Genomic DNA, 19735 nt, shown 5'->3' with positions numbered 1-19735 from the left:
GGAGAGGCCCTCCTCCTGCAAAGAAAAAGCTGCACTTTAAATGCCTTAATACAACTACTTATCAAATCCTCATTTCATTTCAAAAGAGAGAGAGGATGATGGAACATGATAATTAGGTGATCACACGACTTCAGTCAGTAGATTGAGCTGTCTCCATTTCTGCTACCCTGTGTCAGGGTCGTGGTTTTGTAAACGGGAGAAAAATCACAAGAAGGGGTTATCTGTCTTGCAGGAGGACGAATCAGAGGCACAGGGGAGAAGCTGGTCTGTGGCCACATTTCGTGACGTGCACCTGTGCAAATCAGAGGATTTCCACGATGCGTACTGTGATGCACAGATAGTCAGTTCTTTGATGATATGTCTTAGACCCCCGTGGAGGTGTGAGCCGCAATGATTTTCTTGGGGGTAGGTGGTTAAGTGAGTCATGAGCACAAAGGGCCTCCAGGATGTTCGGGCTCAGAGATGTTTCTGACGTCCTAGACCTACAAAAGCCACAGAAATCTAGCCCGTTCCTACTGAGAAGGGCTAGTTCCAGGAAATCAGAAATCCAGAAGTTTGTGAGTGGTCCTGATTTCTTTTTTGTAGATTCTTGCCTGGATTCTGCAAAAATGGCTTAAACCATTTTATTATGATTTTTCCATTGATATTCTTAAACGTCTATACAAGACCATTTTTTCCAGCCGGATAGTAACATGAACTACCCCAAAATTACTTTCTCTCGATATTGCTTAAATTCCAAGGCAAATGCAAGATCACAGACAAGGCAAAGGATCACCAATATTTTTGTCTGGAATTTACAGAGATTCTAAGACTATGTATTCATCATTCCCTGTCTCAGAGTGTTTTTACCAATACTACCTCTGGAGTGGAGAGGAAAAAATGAAGAAGCAAGGGTTTTATTTATCACAACTTTACATCTCTAACCATAGGAACTTAAAATAGACCCAGTGCGAGTATCGGTGACAACTGGCAGGGAGCAGGGTGGACCATCGGCTTGGGTGGCCTCCCCGAGGCGCCAGGCGCCGAGCGCCAAGCACAGCGCCTGCCTTGTCAGGAGTTTCCATGGAAACCCAGTCAATCTCTGCTGCCATTTCTAAACCCAAGCTGTGCAGCACATGCTGCTCTCTGATTTTATCCATGGGGGATCTGCATGATCCCACAGGGGCCTCCTTTCGTGGAAAAGACGTGCCCTTGGTTGGGGAGGTGCTCTTAGATGGGGAGGTGCTCTTAGATGGGGAGGTGCTCTTAGATGAGGAGATGCTCTTAGATGGGGAGGTGCCCTTAGATGAGGAGGTGCCCTTAGATGGGGAGGTGCTCTTAGATGAGGAGGTGCCCTTAGATGGGGAGATGCTCTTAGATGAGGAGGTGCTCTTAGATGGGGAGGTGCTCTTAGATGGGGAGATGCTCTTAGATGGGGAGATGCTCTTAGATGGGGAGATGCTCTTAGATGAGGAGGTGCCCTTAGATGGGGAGGTGCTCTTAGATTAGGAGGTGCCCTTAGATGGGGAGATGCTCTTAGATGGGGAGGTGCTCTTAGATGGGGAGGTGCTCTTAGATGGGGAGGTGCCCTTAGATGGGGAGGTGCCCTTAGATGGGGAGGTGCCCTTAGATGGGGAGATGCCCTTAGATGAGGAGGTGCTCTTAGATGGGGAGATGCCCTTAGATGGGGAGATGCTCTTAGATGAGGAGGTGCCCTTAGATGGGGAGATGCCCTTAGATGAGGAGGTGTTCTTAGATGGGGAGATGCCCTTAGATGGGGAGATGCTCTTAGATGAGGAGGTGCCCTTAGATGGGGAGGTGCTCTTAGATGGGGAGGTGCCCTTAGATGGGGAGATGCCCTTAGATGAGGAGGTGCCCTTAGATGGGGAGGTGCTCTTAGATGGGGAGGTGCTCTTAGATGGGGAGGTGCTCTTAGATGCGGAGGTGCCCTTAGATGGGGAGGTGCTCTTAGATGGGGAGGTGCTCTTAGATGCGGAGGTGCCCTTCGATGAGGAGGTGCCCTTAGATGAGGAGGTGCCCTTAGATGAGGAGATGCTCTTAGATGAGGAGGTGCCCTTAGATGGGGAGGTGCCCTTAGATGGGGAGATGCCCTTAGATGGGGAGATGCTCTTAGATGAGGAGGTGCTCTTAGATGAGGAGGTGCCCTTAGATGGGGAGGTGCCCTTAGATGGGGAGATGCTCTTAGATGGGGAGGTGCTCTTAGATGGGGAGGTGCCCTTAGATGGGGAGATGCCCTTAGATGAGGAGGTGCCCTTAGATGGGGAGGTGCTCTTAGATGGGGAGGTGCTCTTAGATGGGGAGGTGCCCTTAGATGGGGAGGTGCTCTTAGATGGGGAGGTGCTCTTAGATGCGGAGGTGCCCTTCGATGAGGAGGTGCCCTTAGATGAGGAGGTGCCCTTAGATGAGGAGATGCTCTTAGATGAGGAGGTGCCCTTAGATGGGGAGGTGCCCTTAGATGGGGAGATGCCCTTAGATGGGGAGATGCTCTTAGATGAGGAGGTGCTCTTAGATGAGGAGGTGCCCTTAGATGGGGAGGTGCCCTTAGATGGGGAGATGCTCTTAGATGGGGAGGTGCTCTTAGATGAGGAGGTGCCCTTAGATGGGGAGGTGCTCTTAGATGAGGAGGTGCTCTTAGATGGGGAGATGCTCTTAAATGAGGAGGTGCTCTTAGATGAGGAGGTGCGAATCGAATTTCTGCACATCGATTCTACAGCAGCCTGTTACCAAGCGTCCTGGAGCAAAGACCCCTTTTGATGCATGAATTGTCACATCCACCGCCTTCAGAAAGCTGTGTATTTTTGAATGATGAGGTTTATTAAAGCAAGGAAATTTGTATGTACATCTCAGAGTTTCCAAAAGCCTTAAAGTCTTGAACAGGAACATGAAAATGAGCGCCATAGAGCTGGCAGAAGAAAGAATACTTGAGGGCCCATCCAGGGCTGCCTCGTGTGCTCCAGGAGCACCACCTAAAGAGGAAAAGGCCGACTTAGCACCCTCGAGAAACCAGAGCTGGCTCTTTCAGGGGTGGGTGCTGTGAGCGTGCGTTCACAGCCTGCACGGAGCCCTGTGGTCCTGAAGCTCCAGGGGACGGCAGGCTCCCAACACGCACAGACAAGCCCCCTCCTCCGTCCTCTTCCCCCGGCTGAGGGGCGTGACCTTGGAGGTTTCATTTCCCCACATTCTCGCAGCCAGCAAGTGGCAGGCCAGGGATTGGACCCCAGCGGCCGAACTTGAAACCCTGAAAATAATAACAAACCTTTCAAGAAAGCCAGGCCTCTTTCTGGGAATGTTTATTCTTTCCTGACACTGTGAAAGGTCTGAAAATGAGCCAGTAACATTTTCTTTGTTTTCCTGGTGACAAAGGACAGTTTACATGCCTCTTTTTTATCAGATGATGCATTTGTAAATGGCTTAAACACACAAAAACTACTCCAAAATCCTTTTCTCTTTTTTTTTATAATTAGTAAATTCTCGTTTTCATTTGCATGATTTTGATTAAAATGCCTACTTAAATTTGAACAGAATATGTCAACCTCCTCCTGCCTCTATCAAAAAAGAGACATTAAACAATTTCTACTCATGTTTAAATGAAAAAATTTTAAATAAATTTGCACTAGGCGCTTAAATTAGGAAGACTTTAAGGATTTTTTTCTTTTGACCAAAAAGCAAGGCCACATGTCTATTATTGGCTGGTAGGAAACATTACTGTTTCTTGATACATTTTCGAAACAGAAATGTGCAGCAGATTAGCTTCTCTTCGAATGATTTTTATTGCTTTGAGAATCTCCTCCCTCTGGGGTTGGGGGTGTCTCCACATGAGCTGCCAGTTGGGAAATCAGTTAGACTCAGTCATTCAGGTCATTATTGACGGAATAGTCTTGAGATCAAACTTTCGGTTCATGAACAGCTGTTACTTTAATGACAGTCAGGCCAACAATCTGATTCAGGGTATTGTTTTGATGGAAGGACAGCGTTAAACTCCTTCTGCCCCAAACTCCTATTTTTAAACCCTGATTCCACTTACACACATCGACGATTTCTCGACCCCTTTTCCCTCAGTGCCTTTTTTCCTCTCCCACAGCAGTCTATAAACTTTAACCCTTTATAGGCTATGCCAAGTATCAACTGTACAACTGAGATCTGTAATCACGTTCCTTTTCTCAGGACTAAAGGAGAACTGGCAGATTCTAAATACCAACAATTGATCGTGCATCTAACTGTAAACTGGGACATTCACACCCTTGAACTCAGCCCAGCTGCATGAATGCCCACCACACTCCCTGACACTCTCACTGGTTTTGAGAAAGTCTGTCTGTAAGCAAGTAATCTGCTGGCCTTAACCCGACATCCAATATCCAGGGTGGCTTTCTGAGTGGAAAGCAAATTGAAATCTCTTAGAAGCATTTATCTTTATGAACCATTTTTAACTTGTGATTTTTGTCCCTGCCAGGAATTCAGATGCTCATTGAGTAGGGGGGTGGGGGGAGCACAGGGCATGAACTGAGGGTTACTACTGGGTGGTAATATTGTTACTAAATCATCTCATCCTTGTCTCTTGAGAGTTAAAATTTAGTGAAAAGAAGAACATTTTTTTCTTAATTTTTGTCCTTAATTCTTACATTCCTGGTGGGTGCAAATGCAGCTGATGTAGGTTGAAGTGAAAGTGTCTTTGTAGGACTGCTTATTCCTGAGATGGCGTATTTGAGAAGTTCCACGGAGGGCAACGACCATAAAACTCTCTTTAAAAACATCCCCTCCCATTAGCACAGTGGCAATGTGGTAGTTAAGAGACTGCACGGAGTTTCCTGGAAACGTTTAAACACAGGCAGCGTAGGTGCCCAAACTAATCTCAGCGTCTCAGCTGACTTGGCTTGTTGACCGAGACAGATCTGTGCCCTACTCCCTACTCACGTCAGTTAAAAGTAAGAAGGGTTTTAAGGTAAATCAAAGCTACCTGAGTGCCCGATGACGGTCTGAAAGACAGCTAGTCTAACTCCCAGGGCTGGCACAGGAGGCTGCCCGCACCAGCCTCTGGGGCCAACCAGGGGCAGGACTGGGAGGGGCCGCTGTGACGGGCCTGTTGCAACGCCGCCGTTTTGAGTTTAGACGGGGACCGGTCTTGGGCCGCCGTGTGTGCCTTTTCATGAACAGTCGCGCATCGTGTTCGGATGGTGCAGCAACAGGTCCTGCTGTGACTGGTTCCACTGGACTTGAAATAATGATGGAAGGGGTGGGAACATGGGGTGAACACCTGGGGACCAAGGTGCCGCACGGCTGTGGAGGAGGGGCAGCTGCCACCCCGAGATCGCTGGTCCCTGGATGGCACCGCTGTGCGCGGAGGGAAGAAGGGGTCCGAGCCGCACCTGGTGGTGGACGAGGATGGGGACGCCCCACGAGCCCGGCGGGGACCCTCCAGCTCCGTCTCACCTCCTCACCCAGGGAGGCTCAGCATTAAAGAGACTTTGGAACTGTATAAGTAAGAAGGTGACTTGCTCAGGGGTTTGATGCCTTTCCATGTGCCTTTGTAATTGCAGGTGCCCCACCCCTGGCTGCGATGGCTCCGGGCACATCACCGGCAACTACGCTTCCCATCGGAGGTATGCACGGCTCGCTCCCACAAACACCCCCTCCATGCGCGAGACCCCTAACGGGGGCTCGGGTTGCCTCCACTGGTAAATTAAGGGTCTAGAGACCCTCGCCCACAAACGGGGCTGCCCGCAGGGGCCTCACTTAGAACACCAGCTCTCGGGACCACGGCCCCCCTCTGACGTCCCCCTCATGGTGCCACTGGCTCCATCCGCAAGAGACGTTCCTCAAGTCACCCAGGAGCACGACTTTCTAAATCGAAAAGGGAGAGAAAAAGAGCCAGGATGTTATAAGATGCCAGAGAACAGCCATTGAGAGACAAGCATGGTAATCCCCCCGAGAGTGGATCTCTTAAATATTGAGATTTGAGCCCCAAAGCTGTACGGTTATTATAAGCAGGGATCAGCAGAGCTGAACACACAGAAGGGCTTGACCTTACAAATCCCAGGCCCCGCTGGTCCCAGAGAGCAGGGAGCGTCTAAGCACAGCGTGAAGAGTCAGTCGTGTGAGGCAGCAAGAGGCCCACGGTCGCTGAATAGTTTACAAACCTCTGTCTTACACCAGGCCCTATGTTAGAAGTGGATTGAAAGAGCCTGTTGGTACAACACCTGCACAAAGGTGGGTCTAGACCCCGTGGGCAGGAGCAAGAATTCCTTGTCGTGTTCAGTCAGGGTCGACAAGCCAAGGTCAGGACAAGAGCCTTTCTGAACGGAGACCCTCATAACCCGAAGTCTCCAATGCAGGAAGGGGAGCTGCGTCTGACAAATGAACAAACCATGTTACGACATAGCTGCCGCCTTGCCACCCTCTAAAACCAGATTATAAAGTGGGCAGTCGGAATGTGGACGAGCCCTTCAGCTTTAAATGCTTCCCCAACAAAAACAGCAACAAAAATGAAGAGAAAAGAGAAAGGAGGGGGGAGGAGAGAGGGAGGGAGGGAGTCAGGACAGTTGGTGTGGGTCACCCCCGTGTGGCCGCCCGAGTGACCAGATCCGGCGTTCAGAGCAGGGGGTGCTCCCGGGCTGGCTGGCTCAGCGTGGCTTAGAGACGGAGCTGGCAGTGTGGGCTGTTTCCTCCTTAAGGCCACAGGCTTCTGTGTTCACTTACCAGCCATTTGGGAGCATCGTTTCTACGGCTCAGGTCTGGGAAAAGTAGGAATTATGATGACCAACAAGGAGAACTGAATTCCTCAATTTATGGGTGGATTCTTCACACTGACTTGATAAAAACACCTCATTCTCTAGACCAGGGCTGTCCACCTGGGCAATGTGGGCACTCGGGGTGAGATCGTTCTTTGCTCTGGGAGCCGTCCCACGTGTTGGAAGATGTTGGGGAGCATCCTGGCTCCACCCACTAGGTGCCGGTGGCACCGTCATCCCCATTCGTGACAACTAGGTGTCTGCAGACATGTCCGAATGTTCCCAGGGCCACTGCCATGCACCACAGGGTCGAGAGGAGCCTTGCCAGCTTGTCTTGCTGGTTTTACCCGGCGGCCCAGAGCCAGCTGCTGTATTGTGAATGTAGAACAAGGGTGAATACATGCCAAAAGGGATCCCCAGCGTAGGATCACCGGTTTAGAGAAAATGAAATAAAATAAAATAAAGCTCTAGTTAAGTTTCTAAGTCAAGCACACTCTATGCTACTCTTTATGTTAATTTATCTTAGAATTTACCTCAGTCCTCACAAGGCCAGAATTCCCAGCACTGAATAATGCCTGCAAACTAAAAGTGAACATTTACTGGTCATTTCATATCCAAATGTCTCTTTTACTACTTTTTTTGCTTTGACATCATGTAAATTTATTCATAATTTGAACACGCGCATGCTTTTAACATATACTTTAGAATGGTGGGTATATCCGTATAGCGTAAACTTGTGAATGAAACGTAACTTAAGCTTGGATTTAAGCTCCGCTCTGTGCCTGGACTAAATAGCGCCAGGCTTGCTCTGTACATCTGGAAAGTCAATTTGATGTGGCTTTCAGCACATTTCAGGGCTACATCCAGCCCTACAGGGGGGCCTACTAAAAGCAGAGCACATTCCTCGGTATCGTTTATCCGAGGACACCTTCCATGCGTAGGAGTTAGAGTGGGCCTGAGCTGCTGGCGGAGCAGCAGTGGGGCTAGGGTAAGAGTCCTGTGCACACTGGATGCTGCGGAAAGACAGAAGCAGCCCCCAGGCCCGACGACCCTTGAAGGTCGTAAGTACACATAGATACACGCCTTTCGGGGTTACTCTTACTTGATCCATTCCCAGGAACATGAGGCGATGTTACCTACATGCAAACCACAGGGAAACTCCGCTCAGGGACCGATTCCTCAGCCTTCTGCTAAGTTGTGCCAGGCTACCAGGCAGCCACACACACCTCAGAGACACCACAGGCTCGGTTCCAGGCCACTCGCGGCAGCACAGCGAAGGCCACGATAAAGCGGGTCACACACGTCTTTGGTTTCCCACCACGTATAAAAGTTATGGTTACACTACACTGTAGTCTATTAAGTGCACAATAGCATTATGTCTAAAATGACGTAATTACCTTAGTTTTTAAAATGCTGTACTGCTAAAAAACTGCTAGCTATCATCGGAGCCTTCAGCAAGCTGTAGTCGTTTTGTAATAGTAACATCAAAGATCACTGATCACAGGTCACCATAACAGATATAACAATAATAGAAAAGCTTGAAAAGTGCGAGAACCATTGAAATGTGACACAGAGACACAAAGTGAGCAAGTGCTGTTGGAAAAACGGAGCCAAAAGGACTTGCTTGACTCGGAGTGGCCACAACCCTCAGCTGGTGAAAAATGCAAGGTCTGCGAAGCGCAACGAAGGGGTGTGCACGCCCGTCCTCGGGCTCCAGGGGGAAAAGCAGTCACAGCACGAGGACCCTCAGGTGCCCCTGAGCAGCTGTGGCTGGGACTCCCCCACCCCCGGCCCCCAGGCCGAATGCACACATGCAGACGCCGTCTACATTACAGGAGGTCACTTCTCCCTGCTGTAGCTGCCACGAAGGACTGTGTGTCCCAGGCACTGTCCCGGGAACTAGGAAAGTCTACTCGGCCCCGCCAGCCTCAGAGCCACCCTGAGCAGCAGGTGATTTCATTTCTCTCTGCACTGGAGGAAACAGGCTCTGAGCGATTATGTGTCGGAGACAGAACTCAGCCTAGTGGCCACCGCCAGTGTCACACCTCTGGTCATGGATGGACCTCTGCAGCTGGGACGGCCTGTGAAGTTCACACAGGGAAAGGAGGGTCACCCCCGACCCCAGGTGGCGTCTGCTCTGCCGTGCTCTTGTTTGGGTTGTAATCGTGATGTGTTTTCTGTCTCAACGTCACCTCTGAAGCTTTTTTTTTTTTTTTTTTTTTTTTGCGGTACGCGGGCCTCTCACTGTTGAGGCCTCTCCCGTTGCGGAGCACAGGCTCCGGACGCGCAGGCTCAGCGGCCATGGCTCACGGGCCCAGCCGCTCCGCGGCATGCGGGATCCTCCCGGACCGGGGCACGAACCCGTGTCCCCTGCATCAGCAGGCGGACTCTCAACCACTGCGCCACCAGGGAAGCCCTCCTCTGAAGCTTTTTTAAGTCCATTTTAATCAATATTGTTGACCATCTCTGATGTTCTATCAAAAAATCCCCATCATCAGAAGCTTTCTCTGTCCTGAGCGGAGAAACCTCGCTCAGCATCGCACACGGAGGGGCTCAGGCTGTGTCTTGGTCTTTTTGTCTTCAGACCACGATAGAAAAATCCATTGCTTCAGCTCTCTCCCTCAAAGGTCCTATTCCCAGGCCTCTTTCCCTTCTCCTGACCCTCCTCCAGGCTGGCTTGTTTCTGCAGCTTCCAGACAGGCTGGCACAGCAACCTCTTGGCCAGGTCCTCCCCGTGGCCTCCCCAGGCCTCCTCCGACGCCATCCTCCCACCTGCAAGTAGCAGCAGGTCCCACGGCCTGGAGCGGGTGCTCCGAGGCAGAGGTGGCGCCCAGGCTTTTCACAAGCGGTGATGCGGCACGAATCTGCCTCCCCCGGGACCCCTCCCCTCTCGTAGAGCAGTGGCACCCCTCGGGCTCCAGAATGTTCTCTGACAGCGAAAGACGAGCTGTACTGAGACTCGCTGCGTGCCAAGAACACGTGCGTGTGTCATCTCACTCTCCGAGCGTGGCTCTTCTCCTAAGGGCGTGTGAGGGGCCAGCGCACGGGACCCACGCTCAGAGGTGACAGTGACCCCAGACCGGCCTGCGAGAGATGGCTGTGGACTCCCTCACCTAGACAAGGATGCCGGGATTCCAGGCCAGCCCGTGTCAGAGCCAGGGTTTCCTCGGAGTCAGGGTCGGGTCCAGACGAAGTTCCCTGCTGCGCTATTTGTTCTGTTTTGGTTCTGTTCCAGTTTATTTTCACTCCCAGCCCCGTGTCGGCGAGGACGCAGAGCCTCACCTCTCTCCCAAGTTCAGAGTGAAGGAGGCGGGGGCAGGACAGAGCCAGGCTCCCTGGCCAGCGTCCTGGCCTGTGGCTTCCCTTCACCAGTAAGGTCCCCGTGTGGGGACAGGCAGGAAAGACGGGCTCCCAGGCAGGATCCGCGAGTCCCACCCACCCCTCCTCATCATTCACTGATTAACTCACGACAAATATCTAACTATGACCTACTCTGTGCAAGGCATTGGCCTGCGAATCAGAGGAAGAAGGGAAAATAAACACACAGGGAACTGACACTCGTGTGGACGAGCGAATGGACAGTCACCAGGATGGAGTGAGAAACACCACGGGGACCGAGGGCCGTGAGAGCCCCAGGGCTGCTGTCAGGATGGCAGGTGGGCAGAGAAGACTGCCTGGAGGAAGACCGTCCAGGCTGAGGCCAAGCAGACGGGGAGGGATGCAAGGCCCGAGGATGGCTTGGCCGGGACCGGGACGTGCTGGAAGCCTCCAAGAGGACCACGTGGGGCAGGGACAGCAGGGCTGGCGGCGCCCAAACCAGGAGCCTTGGGTGCTGCGTGCAGGGGTGTGGGTCCATCCTGAGGTGAGTCGGAAGCGGGCAAAGGCTAAGCAGACCACACGCGCGTGCAGCTGAGCCCTGCGGCTCTGACACCCCATCCTACAGGCAGGAGTGACATCGACTCGGAAGGCATTCAGGACGGAAGAGCCACAGGACTCGTGGGAGAGAAAACCCGGGAACGGCCACGGGTGACCCAGCCTCTGGCCCCTGACAGGAGCAGACGGGAGTGGTGTGGGCTCAGCCAGGGAGGACGGTGAGTTTTCCGGCAGCAGCAGCAGCGAAGGTGTCCCAGTCCCCGCGGGCAGCACGGTTTGCAGAGGGGCAGCTGGGAGTCATCGCCGCCTGGTACCTGGAGACCAAGGAGCCGTGGCAGCATGAGGACAGAGGAGGGCCTGGCGGGGGGACCGGCTCAGCACAGGCAGAGCAAGCCAAGCGGACCACGGAGTTTGCAGATCACGGAGCCGCGGAGCCGCAGAGCCGAGGCCGGACGCGGGCCCCAGCAGGGTGGCAGGAGCTGCAGCCGGTCCTGCAGTGCGAAGGCGGCGTCCCGGTTCCCGCGGGCCACCGTGACCCACCAGGATAAGAACAGTTCTCACAGAAGACCCCGGGGGGGGCCAGAGGCGTGAAAACACAGCCCCCACTTTCTAAATTTTTATCCAAAAAAGGAGGAGAGAGATGGAGGGAGCGGGAGAGAGTGAATCAAGGCGCACGCACCCTGTCTCTTTTGCTGTCTTGTAGAGGGTGACAGGTGAAGCGGCGGAGGGAAGGAGGCCGCGTGCCAGGGGAGTTGGAGCGCTTGAAAATGGGGAGGCGAGGGGCGGGGGGCTCCGGAGCTGCAACTTTACAGAGAGGAGCCAGCGCCTGCATAAACGTGGAACAGAACCAAGGAGACGACCGTGATGGGGTGATGGGGTGATGGGGGTGCCCCCCAAGACAGCCGGGCCCTTGCCTGAGGGCCAGCGTGCTCAGACAGAAGCCAGACCCGGCAGAAAAGCATGTACTGAGGTCAGGACGATCCAGTGGACGGCACATCCCGCCCTGGCTCAGCCCTGGGGCCTCTGCCTCCACACTTCCCCGGGAGCTCCAGAAACGGTCCAGTGCCTGCTTCTCCAGTTCTCTGCAAAAATTCCCGCTTATTCTATATAATCCCACATCTAATAGCCTAATAGCCTACAGTTAGCTGTTGTTGAACAGAAAAAAACTCATATATAGACATTCCTTTAGTTCCTTTAGACAACGTGAGCCGCTATTTCCAAAATTCCAACATTAAATAGAATAAGCTTGGTCAACTTGCACTGCATCTTCTGCAGATGCCATGGGAAGCCAGCCTAATCAGGTAAATGGGGACGGATGCCCAGGACACGCCCTCTCCCAAGACGAAGGGCTCTGGAATCCGGCCACAGGAACGCCACCAGAAAGGAATGGGGAGGCGTGTGTTTCTTCTTCCCTGTGGCCTCTTCTGTGCAGAAGGCTCGTCCCCCTCTGGCAAGTCAGCCCGGCCTCTCCTGGCGACTCCTGACACCAGCTTCTCCCACCCAGGCTCTGGGCGCCCTCGCGGGGGCCTGACAGTGTCTGAAGGCCTAGGGGGAGCACAGAGGAGCTGCCCCCAGGATATCGTTTTCATGCCAAGAAGCACCAACTGCTGGAGGAAACTGCGTCAAAGCCCCATCGACAGTGAAAGGGGCTTGCGGGGTGAACAGCTTAGGCGCTTCCTGAAGTCTCGCTTCTTCCTTAGCCTTTCAGGTTGCCCGAGAGCCAAGAAGAGCGGCATCAGGATAGCACAGAGCAAAGAGGACAAGGAAGACCAGGAGCCCATCAGGTGTGTGGGCCGGGGAGCCGGTCGGGGGGCCGGGGGGCGGGGTCAGGGGAAGCTGGGGGCCGTGGGGCGGGGTCGGGGGAAGCTGGGGGCCATGGGGCGGGGTCATGGGGCCGGGGGGTGGGTCAGTGGAAGCTGGGGGCTGGCGGGGAGGCCAGGCTTGGAGAGGTCGGTCAAGTGCGAGGTCACAGCATTGAAACCAGACCATGCACACCTGCTAACTGACCAAAAGCATCCTCTAAATGACAGGTGAGGTGATAACCAAACACCCATCCATCCGACGCTCTGAGTAACCTAAGCATAAGAAAGTCCCCTCTACCTTGGATGGGAAAAGCAGTGTAATTTACTGGGAAAGGCAGGTCCGTGAGAGTACAGGAGGTTATTAACTACAGCAGCTAAAGAGAACATTTGGCTGACTTCCAGCTTAGGAAGGTCGCTTAGCTGTCTGTACTCTGCTTCTCACTAAGGCGGGATGGAGAGCACGGTGGGTAGAAGGCTAGCCCCCTACCCCTCCCTACAGGCATTTGCCCCGAACTGCTGCCCGGTGAGCCTGGGTCTCAAAAGTCTGTGAGATAAACCTGTTGCCATCTCCCTGAAATTTTAATCTCATTCATTCAGTGTCTTTAGAGAAAAGTTTTTTTTTTTTTAGAGAAAAGTTTTGATTAAAATTAAAATGTGTTTGCGGTTTGGCTGTGAGTCCTCAGCCCTTTGCCATAACCTGCAATAGAGAAGTTTCAGAAGCACGATTTAATTACCCTGTTGCTGAACCTTAGCTCCAACCAATGATTTTCCTGTTTATTAAAAAAAAAAAAAAAGTGCTCCTGGGGTACCTCGTGCCAAAGCTATGCCAGGAAACTTAACTAAATACCACCTCTGCTGCTCAAAAACCTATCTAGCTGGAAGGGTATCCTGTGATCTCAGAAAACATAGCCAAACAAATGAATATTCTCTAGCTCCTGAGAAGAACACAGGTTTATACGACAATCTTAAAAATAATCCTGCAGTTTCCCATTGACTTTGCACATCTCCACCATAAAATCTGTGACTCGCCTCTCGAACGGATGCCCGCATCTCACTTGCTCCAACAAACTGGTTCTTCCTTTTCACCCACGGCATCTGCATCCCTCACTAAGCCTGGACTTTCTGTTGTTCCAGGTAAACCTTCTTCCCACCTGGCCTGGACCAGTTTCCAGGAGGGTGAACTACTTCACGGCTCCGCTAGGTGGTGTCTTTTCGTGACTTTTCTTTTTCTTTCCTTCTGCTGCAGTAGAGGATGCTGGTTTGTCTCTCGTGTCAGGTTAACTTGACCTTGCTGGGGGGCCACCAGGCGTAGGGTGGCGAGACAGCCAAGCTTGCCCCTCTGTCCCCCAGGTGCCCCGTGCCCGGGTGCGATGGCCAGGGCCACATCACCGGCAAGTACGCCTCCCACCGAAGTGCGTCCGGGTGCCCCTTGGCGGCCAAGAGGCAGAAGGACGGGTACCTCAATGGCTCCCAGTTCTCCTGGAAGTCCGTGAAGACGGAGGGCATGTCCTGCCCCACGCCGGGCTGTGACGGCTCCGGGCACGTCAGTGGCAGCTTCCTCACGCACCGCAGGTGAGTGCACCCGCCCAGGCTCTGTGCCGTGGGCGGCGCGGGGAGGCCGGGGGCGCCGCTTGGCCCGCGATGGTGCCACGCCCACCCCTCAGGCTGAGAGAGGAGACCCCGAACACTATGACATTCTGAGGCTCGGGAAAGGAAGAAACAAACAAATTTATTTTGAAAAGCACAGACTCGTCCTACCACGTCCGCATGTACGTAGAGGTTTCCAAATGTCCTCGATCAGGATCCGCAGAAAGAAATAGGCTGTCATTTTACACGCGCGCACACACACTCACAGGAGTATCTGTGGATTTAGTTATTCGTTTTGGCTGAATATTGCAGGCAGGTCCCACTCGAGGAAAGTGGGTGGCACCTGGTTACAAAGGCCTCATCAGATACATCAGGAAACCTACAGAAGGGCCGATCATCACCATTGATTGTTATTTGCTTAATGGTGAAATATCTATATATGCGATTACGTTGCCTTAGAAGAAGAGGCTTGCTCTGTTGAAGCAAGTGGCTCCCTGTAGAAGTCAGGAGGAATGACTGACGTGGGCAAATCCCAGGCGTGCCCCAGCTTCCCAGGATCCAGGTGGGGGGACACAGCATCACACATACGACATAAAGCCACGGGGCTCCCCCGGCCTCTCCGACCACAAGCCCCGTGCGCCTTGCCTCCATCTGCAGCACTGCATGGAACACGCAATGAGCCAAGCGGAACGATGCGTGACGATGCGCCTTAACCGTTTGGGGAAGTGGTTTTATTGTAAAAGAAATTCCTGCTCAGGTAGAGACTCAGACGGGACGAAGGGACCTAAAGAGAGACACGAGTGTCTTTCCCTGACTCTCCCCAAGGTGGGAAGTCCCCGCGTCCCCCTTCAGAAAGCACCCTTGAGCAAAGAGGCACGCAGCCCGGCTTAACGTGCCCAGGGGCACAGAGACCCCTGACCCCCATGGCACACCAGCTTCTTCTTTTTGATAGAAATAGATCACAGTGTTTCCTGGGCGTCTGCATGGAACGAGGGCTGGCCTTTCACCAGAACAGCCCCGGTCCCAGCTGGTAGCAGGCATGTCCTTGATCGGCGAACATCTCACTCCTGCTCAGAGCGGCCCCCTCCTTTCCAGAGGGAGGGCTCGGCCTGCGGCCCCCAGTCTCCACTCTAGACGGGATGTTACCCGGCAGAGAACTCCCTTCTGCTGTCTTCTGTACATCCCTGTGCCAGAGTGTCTCCAGGGTACCGTCCTAGAAGCAAAAATGCTAGAAGCAAAAATGCCAAAGTGCCCTCCAAAAACTGCCTCTCCTTCCGTAAGTTCTGGGCAATCAATAAATTTTTTAAAAATTTAAGAACCCTGCCCACATGACCTGTGAATGAGGGTATACGTGGCTGGCTAATCTGACACAAATGAAGACAAGCTCCACTTCTCTGATTAAATGTAAGCACTCAGTTTCCAGAAACGACAGCAGAAGAGGGGGGCGTAGGCGTAACTGCTACCTGTGTGGCGTTTGCTCGTTTCCAAACCTTTGGTAGGATAGTTGCCTTAGAGTCGGAAGAATAACCCTTTGTTCAGAGCCACCCAGCAGATCCTACTCACCTTCGCAGGCTGGTTACTCAGCGCGTCCTCAGGGCTCGCAGGGAAGACGACTCGAGGGCCCCAGACTCCGAGTCGCTACCACCAGGCAGGACCCTCGGGGCTCACCCCTCCCCACATGCTGCTGGGCTCACCCCACACACCTGACCACCCTCCAGATTCACACCCAGGTGCCAGGACGGAGGTGATCTCGTAAAGACGCCCAGGCTCTCCTGGTTCCTGGCCTTCCCTGTTTCTTTTCCGCCAAGAGACACATCTCCCCAGGGCCTCTGGCCAGGAGGGGCGTGTTGATTCAAAGGTGCCTTTGCCTTGAGCAGATGGAGGGAATCTCTGGACAGGTCTAGTGAAGACAGGCACAGCCGGTGACTCCTGTGACTTGGGCAGAATGTCTCTCACCTAGAATCCCCCGTGACGCGCCCTGGGGTCTGCAGACAGCTCACCCAGAGCCCCAAGGAGGGTCCCGGGAGGAGCTCCCCGAGTCCAGGGAACAAGCAACCAGCCTGGTCTGCCCAGCCTACGCTGGGAGCCGAGCCTCTGGTCCAGGGCACCGCGGCTCCACCGTGAGATGGAGCTGGAGGGTGGACCCTCAGAGCATCTCAGAAGCAGCTCCGTGGGGGCCCTGCTTGTGGTGGGCAGAGCCGCGCAGAGACTTTGATACTTTATTTCACTGTGAAGCTTAACCAGAACAGTCTGACCTGCTACCTGTCACCTCTGAGGACGAATGGTTATGTAGATGCTGCGTGGAAAGGGTTGGGAACCCAGGGGTGTCGGGTGATAGGCGGGCGCCCTCCCTCCGGGTGTGAATCTGTCTGGCAGGGCGCGGGCGTGGGGTGGAGTGGTTAGAGAGACGATCAGGACCCTGCGAGAGCTGGCCTGCATTTTTTAAATTGTGCTGTGAAGCACATAACACAAAATTTACCGTCTCACCCATTTTTAAGTGTCCAGTTCAGGGGCTGTAAGCACAGTCTCACTGCTGCGCAGCCACTGCTACTGTCGCCTCTGGAGCCCTTCACCTTTCCAGGAAGACCCTGCCCCCGCTAGACACGCACTCCCAGCCCCTGCCCCGGCCCCTGGCACCCACTCTCCAGCGGATCTGACTCTCTGGTCCTCACCTAAGTGGAATCACATGGTGTCTGACCCGTGATCGCTTATCTCGCACAGCATAGCGTCCTGGGGTCCCTGCACATTGTGGCCTGTGTCAGAATCACCCGGCTTTTAAGGCTGAATCGTGTCCTGTCGCACGTCAGCCTGCAGTTTTCAACTGTTGAACAAGTTTTCATTTATTTTAGATGAAACGTTGTTCCCTGGAGGTGTAAGAACCGAAATCCTGGGCAGGAACATGGCTTGGGCACAAACACAGGCTTGGTAGGGTTTCCATACGCCTCTTCCCCCAGAGGCCCGGGGCCCGTCGGCTGTCTGCTTCCCCAGACCTTTAAGGCCTCAGTGAGGAGGGGCCTCCCAGAAAGACATGGGTGGTACCCTGAGATGCAGGGTTCCTTGTACAACCCATGTGCCATGAAAGCAAAGCAGCTTTTAGAATCAGAAAAAGAGTAGAAGGAAACAGAAATTCCTGTTTTATTGCTCTTTTCCCTCCAAGTTGTGACCACCCAGCAAGATGATAAAGGATCACTTCCTAAGGTGCGTGGATGAAGGGGGAGCACCCGCCCTGGCTTCCGGGTCCCAGGAAGCCCACTCGCCCCGCTTTCCTCTTTGGGAGGTGACCACATGGATATTCTGGGAAAAGGACATTGACAGGTGACATGTGCCCTGAGCTCCCACAGTCGCTGTTGGCTGCAAAATCATTTCCACTCATTTCTTCCGTGTAAGGATGGGTGGGAGGACCTCCTCCCGGTCCCTGTTTCCCGGGCAGAGCTGCTCTAAAGGACTAGGGATTGGCTTACTCTATGGTTAGGATTGGCTGCGTCAAAAACGGCGGGTGGGATGGGAGACAACACCTGGGAGTAGCTCGTAGGGGCTCGGGAGCAAGGGAGGGTTTTCTAGGAGGGGTGAATCTGGATACAAGATTTACCTGAAGGAATGAAACCAACGGGTGAAAAGAATTAAAGGCACAGAGCAGTCATGGGGACTTGACGGGGCCGGATCTTGAGAGGCAGACGGAGGCACTGGGATCTCATCAGAGGCACGATGGGGTGCCTGAAAGGGTGCAGGGACTCAGGATTCCAGGATCAGGGTTAGAGGTGTCAGGAGCAAGGGCAGGAGAGAGGATGCTCTTCCAGGGTCTCAGCTGGCTTGGGGGGCAATGGCTCAGCTGGCTGGGAAGACCCCCCCAAGCCTGGGTGCGGGTGTCAGGACTGTGTGCACTATGGGGCCGGTGATGCAGGAGGGAGGCAGGCTGGAGGGAGGGGCTGGGCAGGAGGGAGGGCGTGGGCAGGGGGTCTACCTGTGGAACCGCTTCTCTGTGTGCGGGTGTGCTGGTCATACTGTGCTATCACCCCAATCTTACCACTTTATGTAGATTAGGAAGATTCTCCAAAATTAAAGCCACAATTCTAACCCTAACAAATAAATAAATAATCTTAGAAGCAAGTCATCTCTCACTGAGCTTGACCCAAATATTTTTTTTAATTCCCTCCCAGACCCCCTTAAACCTCTTCCACCTGAAGCACATGACGTGGTTTGTTCATTTTCAGTTCCTCCACGGTTCTTATAAATGAGTAGATAGGCTTCTTTAGGATGTTTATTGTGCTTGACACTTTCCAAGAGAATTGTGATAAAAACGAGTCACCATATTGTGTACTTACCATGAGGGTTTTTGCAACCAACCATCCTGTTTAATGTAAATATGAGCGGGATAAGCTACCTGCCTTAACAGATACACCCAAACTGGCTCCAGAGAGTGGAAGTTTACCTCTTGCCCACATGACAGAACTGGATGAGGGAACAGGAGAAAAGGGCTCGGCCACCTTCAGCACATTCTCCAAGGGTGGTCTTCATTCCACAGCCAGAGAGGGAAAGAACACGCAGGATCCACCCGGGAGATGTGGGAGCACGGATCACTTCCTTTACATCCCACAGGTGGAACCAGGTCCATAGAATCACCTAGTACAAGGGATGCTGGGAAATGTAGTCTACCTGGGATGCTGGGAAATGTAGGCTGCATGGGATGCTGGGGAACGTAGTCCTTGTGAGCCCAAGGAGAAGAGCGAGCCTTTAGGCACCTGCCTCTCTGTAATGCGGAGAAGCCATAGCTTTTACCAAAACCTACGTAAACAGGCAACCGCAGTGCCCTGAGGTCTGCACAGTTCCCATTTTAGACATGAGAACACTACTGCCAGGAAGAAGAAAGCTGGACCCAGCCAAGGACTGTCTGGGGGCTTCATCCGTGGACCATCTGTATCCCTGTCTGTCTGTCTGTCTGTGCATCTGCAAGACCAAACACGGGACTGCCGCAGGGCAGGTACTGAAGAAACCAGGTCTCGTGGGCTGGAGCCCAGGGAGAGGGAGTGAAGAGGGCTGACCTCTCCGTTCCGCCCAGCCATCCCACCAGGAGGAAAGCCCACTGCCTTTGGCCTCTGAGGACAGGTCCCTGTCTGCCCAGGAGCACGGAGGTGGGCCTTCTGTTCCCTCTCAGGCTGAGACCAGGGCCATGCTCGCCCAAGACACACGTGGGGATGGAGGACACTGAAGCAGCCCCAGAGTTCCTCACTCAAGACCCGCTGATGGTAAATCCAGATTCCACAGCGTCGCGGCCCAGGAGCTGCGATCCGGCTGCAGACCAGCCCTGCCCCTGCTGGCTCCTGGGCTCTCGTCCAGCCCCCGGGGCTGTCATGCACCCCTTCCCGCCCTCTCTGAACCCCAACCTCCTGCTCCTACTGCCTCCTGGCCGGAGGCGGGGGGACAGGAGGCATGGCCAGGGCCCCCCGGAACCGCGGGTGGTCTTCTGTTTGACAAAAGCATATTGGAAACATCATACTTCACTCTGTGACGAGAGGAAACGTCTCCATTTTGGATTTCTCTGTGAGCTGCAGTAGGTGAGGAGGGTGGAGGGTCGAGGTGGCCCCTCCCGAGGAGTAGATGCTGTCGGAGGTGGAGGACGTTTGCATGCAGAGCAGACCTCGTGCTGCTCTGGCGCGTTTGCGGGACTCAGCCAGCTGGGCCCCCATTTCACTCCGCAAGCCTGAGTCGTCCGACCAGGCTGCCCATCAGGAGGACAGAGGGACGCTGGGC

General features: G+C 53.7%; 1 protein-coding gene across 8 annotated transcripts in view; it reads left to right on the top strand.

The window, feature by feature from the left end:
- The window catches only part of MYT1L (myelin transcription factor 1 like), a gene marked incomplete at both ends in the record, with an annotated part of 139259 nt that overhangs the window by 98146 nt on the left and 21378 nt on the right, over positions 1 to 19735 (top strand). For all 8 annotated transcript variants that reach the window (XM_082672264.1, XM_082672261.1, XM_082672263.1 and 5 more), the window contains 3 exons: positions 5535 to 5597; positions 12299 to 12382; positions 13751 to 13972. In XM_082672264.1, the coding sequence (XP_082528390.1) occupies positions 5535 to 5597; positions 12299 to 12382; positions 13751 to 13972 (369 nt within the window). The remainder of the gene's footprint in view (positions 1 to 5534; positions 5598 to 12298; positions 12383 to 13750; positions 13973 to 19735) is intronic.

This window comes from Grampus griseus (genome assembly GCF_964374135.1).
Source record: "Grampus griseus genome assembly, chromosome: 15".
Classification (NCBI taxonomy): domain Eukaryota; kingdom Metazoa; phylum Chordata; class Mammalia; order Artiodactyla; family Delphinidae; genus Grampus; species Grampus griseus.
This window is presented reverse-complemented; position numbering and strand designations above follow the sequence as displayed.